The sequence below is a fragment of the Struthio camelus genome, chromosome 1 (assembly GCF_040807025.1).
Source record: "Struthio camelus isolate bStrCam1 chromosome 1, bStrCam1.hap1, whole genome shotgun sequence".
Taxonomy (NCBI): domain Eukaryota; kingdom Metazoa; phylum Chordata; class Aves; order Struthioniformes; family Struthionidae; genus Struthio; species Struthio camelus.
Window position 1 is genome coordinate 77,660,944 of NC_090942.1, and position 20,188 is coordinate 77,681,131.

Below are 20,188 nucleotides of genomic sequence, written 5' to 3' on the forward strand. Positions count from 1 at the left end.
CTGTACCAAGACAAACAAAATTTAACTTTTCTGTCTCAAAGAGATGACTTACTATTTTAAGCAGTGAGTTGGAAGAAGAATTCTTAAGTAGAGAGGAATACTCAGATGAACATGCAATTCATGCAGTTTTAGGGTATATACAAGGTGCTGTGGGGTAGGTAGCTAGAAGGATATATTATCTGTATTATGCAATCAGAGAGGGTATCCTGTTTCAGACAGCAGGACTAGTCAGTCATTTGGACAATTAACAGGGTTGGGGTAGACTTTAAATTCAGTCTACTTCCTAAAAGGGGAGTTTGTTTTGTAGCTACTTCTCAAATTCTAATACACATTAATTCACAGAAGTCCCATAGCTTGGCTTTTTCAGATCAGACCAGATGATTACAAATGGTTCCTTCCTGGATTAAAGTCTATCAATAATTCTTTTGTATTTGTACTATTACTAACTAAATCATGAAACTATTGCTTTAAAAATTTGAAGAGCAGCAACAGTTAAAAACTGTTTACGTGAAACATTATCTCCTCAATTTTCTACAGAACATCAGTGTGTGCTCCACAGATAAAGTGCCTAATAGTGAGAGCAATCTGAGACATGCTCCTGAGGAGATATCCTAAACTATAAGAGAAGATGACAAGGAGGAAACACAGCCGAATAAGAAATTCACTCCAAATTCGCAAACATGTTTACCTATCCTGAAAATCACATAAGAATGGTACTTCTCCTTACAGCACTCAAAAAAAAAAAAAAGGCTTATCTTCAGCCTCTATTACATCAAAAGGGATAACTTCTTTTAACGATAGCCAATTTAGCTAGTATCAGCTACAACTAACATAACTTAAAACTGGACTGCATTTTTATCATTTCTGAGAAGATAACCGCAATTTTTTGATGACTATCTTTGCAATCTAGCCTACAACATGATTCTCCTTTTATTGATATAGATGCCACCCTCCCATTGAGATACACTCAAAAATAACTCTGTCCTTTGAGATTTAAGGTATTTTGCTCCCACATTCTGGAAACATCCTACTTCTGACTCCAGCTGCACACTTTTTATAAAATAAATGTTAGTAACAGACTACTGAAACATAATTCTGCTGGGATATACTAGTATCTCTGGAGCATCTCATAGAAACTAGACATGCAGAAGAGATCCATATATTTTCTCCTTTGAACTTGAAATGAATACTGAAAATCGTTACTCACATTTTTTAATTGAAGACAGTAAAAACAGGCACAGTTTGAAGTACAGAATATGAACTTTAATAGGAAACTGCTACAGTAAAAAGCTCTCAGAGCCGCCATTAAATTCCCTGTTAGGCCACCAATGATCCAGTAACAGTATAGAATAGGTTTCACTGTCTGTCCATTTAGGATTCAGTTTGCTAGGATAGTATGACAGTTTCCTTTGGAAAGTGGTACTTATGAATCATCGGTTATTAGCTGATCATACTGTATCCACATAGGTTGGTCGTTCCTACTTCCAATTAAGCTAGCTTTTAAAAAGACAAAAACTCAGTTGAAGGCGAGAATGACTCATAGCCCTGAAGGTTCACTAGGGCAAAAGACCTGCTGCTAGTGGAAAGCAGCCTGGGAAACTAGAAACAAACAAAAAATATATATGAAAATAAATTACACCACGGAAAAAAGAAAGCAGGTTATAAACACTTTAAAAAACAGAATGACAGTAAAATATACTCAATTTAATGTAAACTAATGGAAACACCAGTGGCCTAACATAACAGAGGGCCAATAAGATGACCAAAGATATGGCAATATTCCCACCTGCAGGCACAGGAATGCCTGTGAAATTTACGTGCTCAAAAGAGAGCACTTCTCCTAACAGAAAAGAAGTATTATTCCATTCAGCAGTGATTCAGATATTTGTCAGTTTGCGAAGAAAACATCTATTAAGGCAGATGACCAGAGGCATAAGTCAAACCAAAAAGATGTTCTACTTGTCCTATGACTCAGGCCAGATGATTTATTGAAATCTGTACTTCACATTCCCCCCTTTAAAATTAACATGTCAAGGCTATCTACTCCCCCCTTATTTTACTTATAAATTCAGAAAAAAAAAACACTTAAGCTTATAAGAGTAATAAACTATGGCTATGCATTTGTTATTGAAAACAAGTAAAATTCTTATTTCAATGTTCACCTACCATTTCTATGCTAATTAAGTTCTGTGCAAACTGAAAAGTTGTTTCTGGAACACAGAAGCTCTATGTTCGGAGAGCAGCGGATGAGATGCTAGTTATCAGAGAACCCTGTTAAACCATTTAAGAGCCCAGTCAACACACATCTTTTGTTGTTACAATCAGGCTGATGCATTGTCATTTGATGATATGTGGGAGAGATACGTTTATCATCATGCCAAAAAAAAAAAAAAACACACCCACAGATTTATGAGTACTACTTGAACTACTCATGTACAAAGGCATAATAACATGAGATATAAAGAATATCACACTTTTGCAAAAAGATGCTTCACAGTGAAGGTTACAGGACCATCACATTCCTTTAGTTTTAATATTGGTAAGCAACCCACTACTTTACAGTCAAAAGCCAAGAGTTAGCAAGTACGTAAGGCTGTGAGAAGAAGAAAGATATTTAAGACACAAAGGTGAACTCCTTTAAGTTCATAGCATCACTTAAAAACTGTAAACGTGGAATCCTATTCTCAGGGCATCTATTTTTACCCTGCATTAGTAAGTTTGTGTCAAAAGACCACATTAAAAAAAGCTGTTTTTTTTTCTTTTGTTCCAGCAAATCTTTGTCAAAACAAATGTTTAATAGTATTATTTGATATACTGCTATCAGCCTCTCCATTTTTTGAGATTATATTGTAATGCAGCTTATTATTCAGTGGTCCAAAGTACATGAGAATGAGTACATGAGTACAAAGAATCTCATTTAAGGTTTTTGAATTGTAGATGCTTTGGAATTCTTAGTTTAGAACAGAGTCCTACGTAAGCAAAAAAGGGTTCATAGCAGGTATTGGCCCCAAAAACAAACACTGCAAGACACAGGTTACCAACACTGTCAAAATATTTACACTGCATTGTGCAAGCCAGGACAGTTTTTAAATATTTGCATATTCTAAAAAGCTGAACCAAACCACACCACTCAAAGTCTTAGAAACATTTTCTTTTAGCTTCAGAGCTCATTGCTGTGCAGCATTACTCACAACATCCATGCTAACTCTATCCCTATTTACTAATTAGGGCTGGGTACCTTCTCAAATATTGACACATCCTGTCCACTAAGATTCATAGGACTTTGCCGCTGTGCACCAGCACACAGTGGCTCAAGCAGAATCACTCACACTCCAAGGAGCGCACATTAAGACAGATTATACATCAGCACCAGAGAAACGTTGACTGTTCCCTTGCCCCAAGCAAGCAAGGTAGCTTGAATGATAGCAGACGAAGGAACGACTTTCAAGTCTTGAGACAAATCTGATTATGATTGCAGACTAGGAGCTAACCTCTTCCCCTCTCAGGGGTACAACAGCCCTTTGACCATCAACTTCAGATTGCTCTTCCCACACTCCATGAGCCAGCTGGCCAGGCAGCGTTCATACTAAATACACTATTCCACCTAACCACAGACTTGGAATATTTAGCTCTGTTTATCTCAGTACAGTTACATCACTTATTTCCTGCTTTCTTCCTTTTCAAGTTCCAAGAACAATTCATTAAGTCAGGTAAAAAAAAAAAACAACTAGGTTTTGTTGAAAGAAACAACCCCACTTTGTGAAGTTCATTAGATCAACACAGAATTCAAATTAACCTCTATGCCATAAAAAAAGTTGTTCACCTCAGAAACTAGTCTTCAATTCAAGCATTAGATATAGACATCATTCAAAGCTTCAAGCAGTCAGTAACTGATTAACCTTAGAATTTCTAGAAGAAAAGATCTCAAGAACCAACAATGCCTCTAAAATGGTACTGACAACGTATTAGCTTATAGGTACGTTTTAACACAACCATGAAAAACACGTAACTTGCACACCTCTCTTGCTTTCTGTTCCTGAGCTGCGTTGAATGATCAGAAATCTCCAAAATGATGCTGCACTGTGCTAATTAGATATGCCCTGTGTGCTAATACATGCTACTTTTTAAGCTGTTTCAGTCGTAATCAGCAGAATATAATCTTTGAAGGCAAACTGTAAGTTTGTCAATATGTAATTTCAGACACATACAGGTATGAAATAGTATTGAGGGATAATGTGCTTGCTAATAGCCTTAGTATTCATAAACATAATTAAGAAGTTTATCTAAAATATAGTTAGCAAACTGCCTTAATTTTACCTCTCATCTTTAAGCAGAAATATAAGACCATCTCCCCTCCCCTCCCCTCGCACCCCCAATAAGACAACGAAGCAGTATTTTTATACTGGTTTTACAACACTCGGAGAATGACCTTCTTTTTGTTGCACTGAAGCCAAAACGAAAACTCGATTTCTTAGCTAACGCAGTCTTCACCATGTCTATCGTAATCATACACTGCCAATGTTTTCACCTTTTCAAAGTTGTGAGCTCAATACCCCTATCTTCAAAGAAAAGCTGAACAAACCCCGAAATTAAATTCAGATTAGCAGAAAGGAAAGGGTCCTCCCATAGTGAGAGAAAACTGTCACACTGGCAATCTTTCAAGTAGTCTGCCGTGAGGCCATGGGGTGCAACAGAGGAACACAGAAGTGTCTAGTACATCCTGAGGTTCATTTTTCACCTCAGTTCGGGTTGTGAATAGATGATCAAACTTACTGAAATAATTACAGGGGATGCAAGCAAGTGTGTACTTGTTGTAAGTTATCCTAGCTAATCTATGGTTTTAGTCAGAAAAATGGGCTACCAACTGAACATTTGAAACTGCAAGATCACAGTTAATTTTCAAATATACAGTTTAAAAAAGGGCAGTGAAGGCCACTAGCAGCTTTCTGTTCTCCCTCATTGGTAAAGTAAAGGGATGAAGCCTCGAAAGACTGAGCCTATCAGCTCCTGAGTAATTTTAAACAGAAAGAGCCAAGCAACTGGGAAAGACGGATACAGCAAGCCACACAGACACTGTAGATACCCAGTCTTTCTCTAACCAGGTAGCTTCGATCCACATAAAGAGACTTCTGTTTCCCACATAGATGTTTCACTTTGTGAGAAGGGGCAATTCTTTCCACCAGCCAAAAAAAAGGGAAAGCCAAGAGAGGAGAAGGGGATGGCAAGACCAAGCAGCCTGGCCTATCTGGGTCACTGCTGGTACTCAGGAGATGGTAAGCCATCTAAAAGCCTCAGTTTCCCTCGCAGAAACACCCCTCGCCCCCCAAAATCAGCATCGTTACCTGCCATCATGCAGGCGCCTGGGATTTGAAAGGCAGAAGACCCCACTCACTCAATTTTAGGTCTTCCTCCTCGCCCTCTTTTCCTCTCTTCCCCTCCTCTCCCCCCCTCCCCAAAAGAAAGTCGTCACCACCACCACCGAGTGGGTCACCGAACTTCGCCGAGCAGCGAGCTCTTCCCTCCTACAGGAACTGAGCCTCCCCAGCCAATGTCGTCATCCCCCGCAAACCCCAGCCCTGCCCTGCTCCGCCAGGCGCCGCGCAAGGAGAGCTTCACCTTCCCCGCCGCCCGCCAACAGGGAAGCCCCGGCAGCGCCGCGGGGCTCGCGGGCCCTCCTCCCCCCGCCAGCGACCCCCCTCCCCCACGCAAAAGCGCGCGCGCTCCCCTCGCGCGCTCTCCCCCCCGTCACCGCCGCGCGCCTCGGCACCGTCACTCGCGTCCGCTTCCCCCCCCACCCCCAGCCTCACATCAGGGGCAATGAGCCCCCCTCCTCCCACGGGAGCCCGCACGGCAGCCAGCCGCCCCGCCCCTCCCCCCGCGCAGCCCGACCCCGCCGCGGGGCAGCGGCAGCGCCGGGCGCGCAGATCCAACCGCCTCCCCGCCGGTGGAACCCCCCGCCCGCCCCTCAACGGTCCCAACGGTTCCCACCACCACCCCCGCCAGGGCTCCGACGGGGTCTGAACCCCTGCCTCTCCTCGGGGCTCGACCCGAGACGGCGCCGCCCTCACCTGAAGCGCCAGGAGCTGCCCGTCTCCCGTGGGCGGCGGCAGGGAAGGGCAGGGAAGGGATGAGAGGGAAGCGTTAGAAGTCCCTAAGCTCCACCGGGCTCCGGCCGCTCCAACTGTCGCCCCCCTGCTCCCGCTTGCGCCCGCCCGGCTGCCTCCCCGCCCCTCCGATTGGCCGATGCCCAGTCGCCTCCCCATTGGGCCAGGGCCACGGGCAGGCGCCCGCCCCGCCGCGGTTCATTGGCTCTCCGCGTCTGCCTATTAACGTCGCTTCCTAGTCGGTGGCTGGAAGGGGCGTGGGGGGGGGCGTGGGGTCCGGCGCTCGCGCGTCGCCAACGGCCGCCGGCGGCCGTTAGCGCCGCGTGACGCCTCGGCGTGCGCCTCCGGTCACCGAGCTCAGACCCGCGGTCCCCGCTGCTCCTGTGGGACGGTCCCGGGCTCAGGGGGCCGGTGCCAGAAGTCGCCGCTGGTGCCCCCCCTCCCCCCCCCCCAAGCAGCCGGCGTTTGCTGCTTCTAAACCGACATATACCTATACCTGCGTTAGAAACCTGCTGGCAGAGCAACGCTGCGGAACGCCTCAGGCGGCACAGTGACTAGGGACATCCTATGTCCCACTCTTCCCATTATCCCCCGCCGGGGTCCGTAAATCGGCGAAAGCTTCCTTTCCTTTCCTTTCCTTTCCGGGGACTGGGCTAAGCCGATAGGAGGGGCGGCAGGGGATTTTGAACGAGCGCAAGCGGTGAAGACTTTAATCGCCCCCCTCCGCTTGCCGGGCAGGCTCGCTGAGGAGCGCAGTGCCCTCCGACACCACGGTGCGGCAATGACAGCGCTTGCGTCGGTTCCCCGTCTGAGACCCTGCCTGTCAGCGGGAGCCCAGGCTTCACGCGGAGAAACAGCACCGGGCTGCCTCCGTCAGCGGCGTTGGAGACGGAGGTTGTTCAAGGACGGAGCCACCTTTCAAGTCACGCTGCTGATTTGCTTTAAACCTCTGTAAGCAGAGGCACGCAGCGCTTGAGCCATATCACAGGTAGAACTATTATTCCAGCCCTTGCCTATCTTTTGGACGTATTTGTTTTAGACGGAGGAGCATTTCTTTCAAGTGGAGCGCCCCCCCCCCCGGCAGCAATCGCGGTACGCTTATTTTGCCCCTTCGGCCTGCACCTTCTCTTCTCCTCCACGAATTTAAAACTTCCCCTCGCCTCTGCCCTTCTCTTTGCCCCCCTGCCTGCAGGCTGGTTTTGAGGACAGCCCGAGCTCAGCATCACCGTGCAGGGCCGCAAAACAGCCTGGGGAGGTCTTTCCTCTTGAGCGCGTTTCTCAGGCAAGGCGGCATATAATCAGCAGAGACGCCAAGTCCTCCTGTGCTCTTTCATTGAGCATGTCACTCATTAACTTTAAGCAGTTTTAAGTTCACTGGGAGAGACGTTTAGGTTAGCCCAGCAGGACCGCGAGACCGTATCACAGGGGTGAATTTTACCTTCTGAAGAAATGTCCTTAACTTGATTTGAATTATTTCCAGTCAATGTTACTGTGAAATTTGGTCAGGTCAGTAACTTTTTAAAGCTTTCACATGATTTCCCACCCTCCCCTTTTCTCCTTCTCTTAAAAACGCTGTGTTGAAGGCTAAAATTTAATGTTTAAGAGGAGGAATCTTGACATTTCTTCTCTCATTTCTGATTACAAATGCATTTTATTTTTCTATGCAGTCTCTCTCGTTAAAAATGAGAGCCAGGTCTGCATAAGCCAGCTCTCTTTGCAGAAGATTACAAATGATATATTTACACATAAGTACAGTTCTTTCTGCATAGACACGAACGCTTCCGTTTTGCCTAGAGCATTGTCAAAGCTGGAAATCCTCCCTGCCAAAACACTTAAGACTGCCTTCAGCCTCAGCTTCGAAACACTCATTCACCTATATTGTATGGTCAAATAACACTCAAACTTGCCCAAAGATTTAAGAAACAGAACTGGGATTCAGTGTAAATCATAACTCTGAGTTCATGGTGTGACGAAACGGACAGAGGCTGAACCTGCCACTGGAACTGACAAACTGACAAAAACTGGGGAACTGACAAAAAAGAACCTTATTCTGCACAGAATTGACTGATTACCACTTTGTGCCCCAAAATCACTTTGCTGTGTATAAAACCAGTGTCAATCAGACATACATGCTATCACCTGTGAAAATCAGGTCTCACATTCTTATTTCATAGCGATATCAGAACGGGGCCAATGACTGTAAAGAAGTTTACAAGAGCTGTATATTCAGGCCCTGAGTTTGCTTGCCAAAACGATCAGACTGTCTTTCAAAAGTGAGGAAAACAATTCTATATTCTTCTTGCTAATCAACTATTCCCAGGCATGGACTTTGCCAAGGCTCCGTACTACTTGCACCTTTTTTTCCCCCCCCATATATCTAGGTACAGTAAGCACAGCCCTCATGTCACAGCGCAAAGGCAAGGAGTAGTTCCAGGGCAGTCCTCTCCACCTGCAACTCACGCTGGCTCTATACCCCAAGGGAATGGAGGCTGGGCAGAAACTAACAGCTTACACGACAGTGCTGTACTAACAACTGGCTTAGGCTTTTAACACAATTTAGAAATAACAACTGTGTAATCCAACTTTTCCCTTAAACATCTTTATAATTTCTGTAAAATTAAAACTGAAAAGACAAAAAAGCAAAGGCAGCATTATTAATAGGAAAAAAAACCACCAAAAGACAATTTATATGAAGATTTTAATTTAGTATTCGAAGGCTCCTTGAGGCACCACTTTAGGGAATACTATTTTTAAGCAGCTGAACATTTTCTTCTGGTTGCAAGATGTTTCCTAGGTTGTTTACATTTAGAATGAAAAATGGCTTAGACATCTTTGGAGATAAAGATGATAAAAACAACAATCAGAATAAAAAATACAATTTTAATTGTACAGTTTTCATCCCTTTTTCACGTGTATCATTTGAAACATTTAAGAAACAACATTATTAAAGTTGTCTGGTCTACATTTTGGGTCAACGCTATTGATCTTCCTGTGAGTTATCTCTATACCTGAAAGCAGAATTTGTCTACATTGGGGTTGATGCACATACTGTTGCTTAATTTGACTTCATCAGAATCACGTACAGTAATAAAGTTAAATGCAAGTGTAAATATATGAAGACTTGAGGCCACATGCACTATACACATACATATATACACTCAAAAAATTGCTTGCAGTAATATACCTCAGTGGTTAATAAAGCACTATTTTTTTCAATTTATAAAATGTAAATTCTCTTTATGCATATTCAAACACTAAGTTTGGATATAATTAGTGGTCTAATTATATCTACCACTAGTCATGCATCCTCCCAGCATGATGACACTATTATAATGCCATGAATAATTTACACATATAGTGAATCATACTTCAACATGGTATTAATCATCTTGAATTTAGCAATTTGAGATTTTTTTCTAAATATTACAATTCAGTTGTTCTCTGAACATTTTCAATTATATTCAAAATGTGACAACCTAGGAAAGATTACTTCAGTTGTTTTTCTTAGGAGAAAGGCTAATAGTTTATGCAGCCTGCCTGATGGACATTTAATTCAGACTGTTAGAGACAGGACAGGAAGTTTCTGAAAAAAAAATTCTCTCTCATTTTAGATAAGTATCCCACGGTTATTTTTGTTTTTAACACAATCTATTTTTAAATACGTTTCTTGTGTCTTCAGCTGTCCTCAGAAATTGCATGTGTCCTTTTAAGTACCAATATTTTCTCTGTAGAGAAATTCTGCCTCTTGGCTTCACTTATTGCAAGTTTCATTGGTATTTCTTGAGTCTTGCTGCAATAATGTTTTAGCATTCTTTTCAGAATCTTTATATCTAGCTGAGAAAGCCTATATGATACATATTTTTTTTACAGGTTTAAACCTAAATTTAAATCCTGATGGATTTTTTAATTGTGAATGTAATCCCTTTAGTGATTATATAAGCCAACCAATAACATGAACTTTCAAGATACTAAATTTAACTCCACTTGAATCAATTAATTTTACCACTTAACTGGCCAACTTTCATTGGGAAAGAACTTTTCTTACATAAGACTTACATATTCCTCTGAAAGTCTTTGTCATATTGTCAAGTTTTTCTGAAGTCCTACATATTTGTATGAAATATTCTTTTTCATCTCTTTTTCTCATTAATGTTTTTAATTAGTTTCATACTGTCCTACTTTTTCTGTTTTACAACAGATTTCTATGGTTATCCCGGATGTGAATGATATGCTTTTAATAAGTACAAAATCTGAGAATAATTAAGGCATAGAAGACTCACTGTTAATAGTACAGATACACCTATGCCATCATAGCAATTGGAAAAGTCCTATGCATTGCTTCAAGTGTGGAGAGTTTCTTTAAGCTTGCCTAAGCTTTGATGGCAATGTATTAAAAAAAAAAGATGAGAAAAAAATCCTGTCTAACATATAAACAACTTCCTCCTATTGAGTAGAAACCATCAATCTTTCCATTATATTCATCTATGTTCCTATTTCGTCTTAATAAGCAAAGTTTTAACAAAATTATGGCCAAGGCCAGCTTTTCTCAACTATACACTTTCGTTTTCTGCAAAGATTACAAAGTTTGCAAAAAGGTTTTTTTTTTTTTTTTTAAGGAAACCCTATAGGATTGCAGCACAACTAGCTCTGGACACCAGTTTTGTATTTTGAAACCTAAGCACCACATGGCATGGAGTTCTTCCCACTGTACTGAAGGCTTGAGTGAGCTATTTTAATAAAGCAGGCACAAAATGTAAGTTACATTCTGATTAGGCTTCTACCTATGTAAACTGAGCAGTAACTACTTCAGGAACAGAACTAGTTTATGATGACAGAGTAAAGCCCTTTCTTGCCCATAGATAAGTGAGCTGTTCCTGGCATGTTCTCCTGCTGAAGCGCAGCGCTGTACCTCTTCTGTGAAATGCCTATTGTTTTGCTAAGTCTATAGCAGGAAGTGAATCAGGAGACAGGGGGACATTTTAGGCAGAAGTTCTATTGTAAAGCCAACAGCAACAAAGTAGCTTTAGGGATAATACTGTTTCCTTTATTCTAATTAAGTTCCTCCAGCCATATAAAGAAGCTATTCTGTGGGAATCTTATTAATTCCATGTCAGAGAACTAATAGAGAGAAAGGTTAGTGCCCAGGAAGCAAGCCTGAGTACTCAACTAATAGCAATAAGCTGCTTCTGCGTCGATGTCGTTACACAATTACTGTGGCTTTTCAGTGCTTGTCTGTTTAATTCTTCGTTCAATGCTGTCGTTATGCCAGTGATCATTTGAGCATATGAAGAGCAGCGTTTTAGGTCTGAGAAACATATTATGTTAGATCCGCCTGGTAAGTTATTATACTAGCTGAAGTCAGAACTTTCGAGGACTGTTATTTCTCATTTATTTTGCTCCCCTGAAACTCAAAACAGTTTCTTTACCCTACAGTCAGATACGCTTGGAGCTTGATTGGCTTAGGTCCAAGGTTAGTTACTCAGAACTAGGAGCCTGTCTGCATGGAGTCACTCAAATTTAAGCCCATTTAAGCCTTCTCAATCAGAGGTAAAACAGCCTTTGATCTTTTGGAGAATTAGGCTTCAGCAAAAAAAGATCACCTAACCTTTGAATGAGAGCATCCACGTAAGGTGTAACATCTTTTATTGTACACATTAACATCACAGGCTTAGTTAATTCCCCTTTACCACTTATAGCAGACATATGCCCTAACTGGCTTCCACATCTCACTAATCACCTTAGTTCCAGCTGATAGCAGAGTAAGCCCACGCTTTTATCAGTTTATAAAATCACTTCATAGCATTAGTTCTGTCTTACTACAGTAGTAGATTTAGTTAAGCAGCCGCAAAAGTGAAAAGTCTGAGACTTTATTCCTGAGCGTGCAATAAAGTTTTTCTTTCCAGCCCCTCCTCCACCTCCTCACCAGATCTTCACCTTTACCTTTCACGACATGTACAAACAACCATATGACAGCACAATATTCATGTATCACCCTCCTCCCTCCCTCCTACCCACTCTCCCCCAGAACTGTTAGCTATGACTGCTTTTGTTTCCTTCTTATCCCCCTGGTTCTGAGCTTTCAGACAAGCTGTTTCATGCACAGAAAGGTTCAGACTCATTCTGGTTACCACAGACTGTGACCCTGTTCTTATTCAAATTCCTTCAAAGAAGCATCGTATTTTCAATAGGTCGAACATAGAAAAATAGACATTATGTAACAATGGAGGTTCCTGATCTTGATTTTCTTAAGAAAATTTTACCTATCTATGTGATAGATAGGGCCCCATGCCCTTCATAGAAGAGAAGGGCATTCTGCTTGCTTTCAGTTTGCTTTTTGTTACTGATAATCAGAAAGGCAATCTTAATCATCTAGAATGTCATGCTATTTCAGTTTTGTCCCATAAAGCCTCCGTTGTCTATCTTGTTTCTTCACATGTTAGAAGTGAAAATATAGTTGGGTCTTCAAACTTCAACCTCTGCAAAAAGCCTGTTAGAAAAGGAAGTGAGGAGAAAGCAGTCTGATACATCTAATCACTAGCCCATTGTTTTCAAAAAGAAAGGGGAGGGTGATGAGGAAGAGAGGGGTCACTGTATCTGCAGCCTATTTTGGCTATTTCTTGCTCTTTAAAGAGCACTGCATTATTGAATTCGTGCTCAGGCCAGCAAGAAAAATTACTAATGATACATTGGTTAGAGATATAAATGTGAATGTAGCATTTTGCAGTTAAAATCCAAGTTCTAGCTTTGAGATTAAGAGTACTTAGCCAAAATTTCCTGTCAGAGTTTTTTTTTTTAATTTGCAATTACTAATAACTTTATGTTTAGATATTGAAGTAGTCATGGTAATTTATTAGATTTTTTTTCACAAAGATATTTAATCTTCAAGTAAAATGTTTGAAATATGCTTTCCAGTACTACAGTGGCCAGAGAGAAGGATTAGTCTGTTCCAAACCAATAGCTCTGCAGCAAAAATATCTTCCATATCAAATATTGCTCTGCAAATATTACATGTGAACAAAATATACCTGCTGCATACTGAGAGACAAATCCTTGTTTTTTGAAAGCAATAGTAAGACTTTCACTGACTTTAACATCAGCTTTTTACAAGTCAGGACTGGAAGAGATGCATTATACTGATTTATAAAACTGCAAGCTCTGAGCTGACCCTTTCCAAACCATTAGAAACCCCAAACAATTAGACTATTCAATATAAGTAATACTATAAGTAATACCACTCCTATTCTGCATGTCTTGTGAGTCTGTGTTCTGGGCGCCTGACTGCCCTACATGAAAAGACACTATTGCCAACAGAGAGAAATACCTATAAACAACTGTTTGCAAGAACAGGATTATTTATTTTGACAGTACCATCAATTCTGGTTAAATGTGGAACTACAGCTAAAAGGTATCTACTGGAGTTATTCTCCCAAGCCATCTACAGCAATACATCCTAATAACCCAGGTCTGGTTTCACTTTCACATCAAGCCTCCCTATCAGGCACGATCAATAAGGTCACTGCAGCTGCTTTAGTATGGTACAACTTCCATATACTCCAAAAGTTACAGTGCAAAGCGCAGAATCTGCATTTCTCAATATATATCTTCCTTATAAAGGCCCACCACTGTAGGCTGCACAAAGAGAGAAAAAGAGAAAGGGAAGGAGCGATCATTCTGTTGTAGCCTTTTTAGTGCTTTTACGACATAACAAGACCTAAATAACATCTTTTGTTCATACTACTTGAGAAACGAATTAGAAGCAGTGGAAATAAAACAAAGCAAGAGAAGGCTCCACTTTCCTTCTATCAGAACATCCTCACTGTGTTAGCTATCTGTAGAAAATATAACCATACTACAAAATACTATTTATTACAGCCTAATATTTCCTAAGGCTATCATGTTGTTACATACTAGTAAGGGGCAGTCAGAGGTAAAGCTGGAAACATCCGTGTGCTAAACATCACATAATTAAAACAACATCCAATATTGGACAACACATCTACTTAAAGACTAGCTTATCTGCCACGGTCCAAAATACAAGCAAAGCTCACAGTAAGGAATTAAAAAAAAGAGTAAAACCCCCCAACTCAATAGCTATGAGACCTAGAATTTAGACGAGCTTTACATGGTAAGATGAGCTTTGTGGTAAATTTTTCTTTTCTTAACCTTACTTCAAAAATGCTATTACAGAGGCCAGTAAGAAGACCAGAGAATCAGCTGGATTTTGGGTTTTATTTAAACAGACCATACAGGATAATCAAAATGAGAATTGCACTTTCAGTGACTCGTTCATTCTACATACTTCATTCCTCCTTGCAAGGATGAATCCCAGATCATGTCTGAGGTTATCGGGCAGCTCCAAATCATACCTGTCCCAACTCACCCCACCCCAATCTGCTATCATCAGATTGGATCCAGATTGAGTGTCATAAGCACTGCCCCAAAGAGAGCGGTTTGCAAGCAGCTGCCTTCCTTTCTAGGAGGGCCTTCAAAAGCAGGAAAGGGACTGGCATTTTCTGTGGGTACAGGTGGTCTGCTCTGCACACTCAAGAAACTCAAAACTTTTGGAATAGGTAAGTTTACTTTGCATGCACTTACATGGCCTGCCTTATAGGAAAGCAAAGTACTCTGCCCGCTATGGCAGGCGGAGATTGAGTACCACTGCATTAGTGGCATCCAAGATAAAGTTTATTATGGTTACATGAGTATTTATGATTTTTTAAAACCTCCCTCACTTTCTCTCAACAATTCTCCCCCATCCAAAAAGAAGGGGGGGGAGTGGGGAGGAAGGTCCGAGCTGCACATTACAGCATTTATAAATAACTGCCTAACAACTGGTGGAACCACAAGTGAAAGCAACAGCCAATCAGAGACCCAATGAGTTTATTTATATACTACACTGTTAGAAGACCGAATTACCTATTTTTAATTTTTGCTCTATACATTTTGTAGCTGAACATCACAACCTTTGACATCAGAGCTACCAGAGGTAGCTTACCAGATGCAGCAATATTTTTGTTACAGTACATACAAAATTTAAAAATATATACAGACATATTGTACTTATTTATATACATGCATAGACACATGAAGAGATTCTGGTGCAAGTAAGGATTTTTAATCAGCTACAAGCAATGAGATTTATTACAGTATGTAGTTGTTCTGTCTGGTTTTCTACAGGGATGTGTACTATCTCGGAATAAAAATGAATAGCTGGTAAAATAATGCATCAATATACCATGTGAGACATTCCCTCAAATCATGAAACTTTCTGCCTCTAAAAATTCAGCAGCTCAAAACATTTAAAGAAAAAAAGGTCCTCAGCATATAAAGATTTGCTTTCTAACGTCTTCGTACCGGTTATAAATCATTAGCTGCATTAACCGACCACAGCCTCAACTCTATGTACAGCTATTTTTGTTAGTTACTCATTTCTTACCGGTAAGAAACTGAAACCCTTGTGACAATACACTGTTATAACGCTCATCACTGCCACCCTTTTACAGAATACACATTTACTAAAAGGATTAGAGAGAGGCTCTTCTAGAAAATAAATTATATCCAGAACAGCAAGAAGTTTCTTTTAGAATGCCTATTTTGAGTTGTCAAGTTTAAAGAAAGCTCTTAATCATTACTGAAAGAGTGTTAGTTTCTCCAAAGTGTGAAGAGTTATGCTTCTAAAAGTTTAATAGAATTCATTGCTTTCAGAGAACTAGTATAACCACATGCAACATGAGATTAGGTCTACATTATATATAGTAGTGTGTGTGTGTGTGTGTGTGTGTATATATATATATATATATATATATATAAAATTAACTGGCAATTCAGTGCATCTCCAGTACAATTCCTGGTTTCAGAAGCTTTGTTTCATGTCTTTCAATGGCTGTATTGTCCCCTTTTAATAATTCTCACATGTAACATAGTAAAATAAAGGTGTCTGTTCAAGAATTATATTTTAGTTCATTGTGTCTTCCTACCAACAGTGCAGCTCTGAATTTCAACAAGAGTTATTCTTTTACACTGATTTTAGTTTATCACTTCCAGGTGGTTAGTACAGGCTTTCCTGAGTCTCTTGCACGATTTCCTTTTATTCCAGTGGACTGCCCAGAACGACTTCGCATGTCACGATCAGGCCCATCACTTTGTGCCATCTCTTCATCATATCTAAAATGAGATGGTTTGTTCAGTGCCTTCTCCTGCTATTCACTACACAGAAAAGAGTGGGTCTTCCATATTAATATCTAGCACTGAAATTTAATATAAGCTGTTCTACTCATAGGTTTACATATGGAAAGTTTGAGACACAACTATTAGTCAAAGAAATACACTACCATGTGACATTACAATAAAGAACAGCTAAAATATCTTCAGTAATCTTTTATTAAAAAAAAAAAAGATCTGGCAACTTTGGTTAAACTCCTGAGTTTGTGAAACTTTATGCTTGTGAAATTTCATATGTACTTCTGTAATTCTCCTCACTACTGCTCTTCAAAGATCTGTGGTTAAGCAGGAACATCAGACTGAAGCAACAGCTCCAGCCTTTACTAAGCTGTCAGCAAACAGAGGATTGTTAGCTGCAGTGTTAAAAAACTCCACTATTGCATCACTGAGTGAGTAGGGAACGAATGGGCTGAACAAACAATTGCATGTTTAAGTCAAATGTATTTGATATTATGTATTTTGTAACACTTAACCACAGTGACAAGTAGTTCTTCAAATACATAAGCCCATTTTGGCCTTAGATAACCCTAATTTATACTCACCTCTCAGTTGCTATTTAAATTCCAAGCAGAAACTGGCTCTAGATGCCAGAAGTGTAATTATTAAAAGATAATACTACAATACTTGGTAGAACGCTCATAATATATACCTATGCAGTAGTGTAACTAGGTATTCACAGCTACCGTGTATGTCCATTAAAATTTAAATCATAATTCTGCCAACACTTATATTAGTAAAGACAGTTAAACATATATGTAAAAAGTATTAAGATTGATATGAACTTGTGGATCAGCTAGGTACCTCACTGCATTTTCCGTGTACTGAACAACTGCATCACTAGCGCTTGAGAAACTATCTGAATATTTTTCCAAGAAATATTAGAAACTGTATAATCAACATGGTATTTAAAAATCAGTATTCCTCTGCCTAAGACCAATCCTAGATAAAGCTTTCAGGTACTATAGTAGAAAGATCTGTCTTCTTGACTTCTTCCTTTGTAAAACACATCGGGGTAGTTTAAAAACGTCTTACAACTCTTTATCATATCGTGAATTACAAGAGTCAAGTGGCATCATTTCTACAAATTGAGAAATTATAGCTATTTGATACAAATGTTTATCTATTTAATTACCATCTACATATTACATTCCATCTAATGCAAGTTCTACACATGTAAAAGACAAACACCCTCCCCGCTTTTGCACCTCAAACCTAGCTGCAAGAAGCTCAGTAAGTGCAGGGGTTTATCAGACAAGTAACATTCCCCTGGGGGTGAGGTGAGGCAGCCCTGCTCTGATGCAAACTGATACCTCCAAAGTTGCTATTGCAGCCCCCCCAAAAGATGAAGTGGTATCTTTGTGTCCATTTTCCCCAACAGACTGAGGTTCATCTTATCTCTGTGGTCTAAGTTACATACTTTAAAAAAAAAAAAAAAAAAAGGCAGGGCGAATGAAGAACATTTGCATTTCTATAGAAGACTGATAAAACTTACAAGACTTCATAATTGCCGAGAACCTCTTTCGGTGGAGATTTATTCCATTTACAGTCTGGAATTTCCCCGTTAGGCACAGCAATGTTAAGTGTGTCATTAATAAGATTGTATTTCAGGATGCGATCGTTAGCAGTACTGGAAGTAAGAGAAGGGGAAGCATTGACCTATAAAAGAAAAAAATGTCAGCATCTATTTTTTGAGTAGTATATAGTTCTCCAGACAGCACGTGTAATAATTTCCCAAATAGTACATATTGTTAAGAATCAGCATCTCAAAGCACATCTTTCACTTCCACAGACACTGGAAGGAATCCCCCATCGGACACTTTTCTTTAACTTCAAAACAAAACAACACATCACTATGCAACTGCAGCATCAGCCTAGATTTCTGTCGAGAAAATGAGATTCACCAGGGCTAATCTGACAAGACAAGGATTTTTGTTTTATTTTCTAAGCTTACGTGGATACCAAAATCATAAGTTTAAGTGCTTATACTTTGCCTGGGTGACTCCAAGAGTTGTTACATACAAAAAACTGCAGGAGGTAAACAGCTTTTATTTATGTCCTTAACCTGAATTCTCTACTGGTAAATTGTGAGCCAGAGAAAAACACACACTCACTCACTCACACTCACTCTCTCTCTCTCACTCTTTTCAAAGCACTGAAATTGTATCTTGTAATGAAGTCTCAAACTGGTGTTCATTTAACATACCCTTGTGTTCCACATTTATTACTGAGAAGTAGTATTTAAAAAAAAAAGTTTATTTTTCCTAAGTCTATTCACCTTTGATCTTTGTGAATAAGACTGAGGAAAAAGAGGCCTGTATAAAAATTAAGTTGAATATAGAGATCCAAAATTAATAAACTAAGAGAAATTTATGAGGACATGAAGCCTTCCAAGCACCGCCATTATCCTGTGTGTGTCTCTTCTCTGCTTCCTCCCAACCTGCAATGCCAAGGCCTCGACAGCACCTAAGTTTAAAGAAGTTTGACGGTAAGCTCCACTGGGCCAATGCCTGTTTTCCAGCTGCTGAGACAGTATCTAATCAGGCTGCTAACATTCAGGTAGCCTCTGAAGTCCAATTATATGGACGTGCTGGATTTAAAAGCCAAAACAAAAACCCACAAAACACCAACCAAATAGAAAACAAAAGCACACGCTCACTTGTTAAAAAGTAAAATAGTCCATGAAATGACCATCTTTCCTAATCCACTTACGTGAGCAATAAAATACATTGTTTCAGAAGAAAAATGACTGCGCTGAAACCTATTTAATTTTATTCTGTGAAAGAAGATGAGGAGGAAGTTATTTCTGTATTTTCTGCAACTTTACCTCAATTAGCCATGGTTTAAGCTTGTCATCAATGATAATGTCGTATCCGTAACACTCAAAGCAGTGTTTATCATTATTCATTACAGGCTAAAACAAGACAACAAATATTAAAGTCAGCAATTTGCTAAGTAATCTGACTACACATTTATTTTTGCTAGAAATCACATGTGATTAGATTATGAATCTTCTGCAACAGTTGTCAGTGTTCTAACTCCAGCCTAAGTTTACTAGTATGTTCAAGATTGTCCTTTTTTTCCCCAAGCTGAGTGAATATTACAATATTAATGATTGCATTAATGCCAAGCACTAAATTACATTAATCTTCCATCATATTTCCAACTTTAAAGTAAGTGTTTTTATATTTTGCAGAAGTAATAAAAATAATTAAAGCCTGCACGTAACAGGATAAAAATCAGGAAGTTTTGAAGTTTACATAACACAGCTTCACGTAAATCATGAGTTCTTTAAACTTCAGAATAAAAGAGACTTATTCAAAGATATTTCTTTTATTATAACGCTTTAACTATGCAGAAGTTTGAAGTCAAACAATTACCCGATACATTTTAAAATTATAATTAGCTGAAGTCAACTATGATCTTAAAGGCCAAAAGAGACCAAGGTCTAAGTTATGCTTAGATGCTCGTTCTCTAGAGAATCAGTGGTTTTCCAGCAGCATCTGTTAAGGATTTAAAGTATGCACACCAAGACTTTTCTCTTCCATGCAAATCAGATCTTTGAAAGAAACCTTTGTAACAGGTTAGTGAGATGGCTTCCCCTGGACTATTAATAAAAGCTTTTCAGTTCTTCAGGGAGTGCAGGAGGGGAACGAAGAAGGAGGATCTCCCAGTACATTTGCCATTCTCAGAAAGACAGAGAAGTACTGAAGCTGATCAAAACATTTCCTCCTCTATAGTCTCAACATTTTTTCTCTTCTCTTTTCAGGTTCTGCTAACATTTGGATTAACTCCCTTTTCGTCTCACATCTGGTTTCAAGCTCAATTGCACAGGCAGAGGCTGAGCTGAGCCACGCTCCCCTACC

At 40.0% G+C, this 20,188-nt stretch overlaps 2 protein-coding genes across 24 annotated transcripts in view; both read right to left on the reverse strand.

Annotated features, from left to right (window-relative positions):
* PACSIN2 (protein kinase C and casein kinase substrate in neurons 2) overlaps positions 1–6,724 on the reverse strand; it is a 63,632-nt gene extending 56,908 nt beyond the window's left edge. For 2 of the 13 annotated variants that reach the window (XM_068950826.1, XM_068950731.1), the window contains exon 1: positions 6,069–6,237. The gene's annotated coding sequence lies outside the window, so the exon portion shown is untranslated. Of the gene's footprint in view, positions 1–6,068; positions 6,448–6,600 lie in introns of those variants that run through there. The other 11 variants (XM_068950779.1, XM_068950757.1, XM_068950849.1 and 8 more) reach the window with 10 other exon arrangements.
* A 2,059-nt stretch (positions 6,725–8,783) lies between these two features.
* TTLL1 (TTL family tubulin polyglutamylase complex subunit L1) overlaps positions 8,784–20,188 on the reverse strand; it is a 29,299-nt gene continuing 17,894 nt past the window's right edge. For 10 of the 11 annotated variants that reach the window (XM_068950901.1, XM_068950948.1, XM_068950942.1 and 7 more), the window contains 3 exons: positions 19,150–19,236; positions 17,818–17,981; positions 14,315–16,268 (listed from right to left, as the gene is read on the reverse strand). In XM_068950901.1, the coding sequence (XP_068807002.1) occupies positions 16,139–16,268; positions 17,818–17,981; positions 19,150–19,236 (381 nt within the window). In that variant the 3' untranslated portion in view covers positions 14,315–16,138. Of the gene's footprint in view, positions 12,592–14,314; positions 16,269–17,817; positions 17,982–19,149; positions 19,237–20,188 lie in introns of those variants that run through there. The other variant, XM_068950970.1, reaches the window with a different exon arrangement.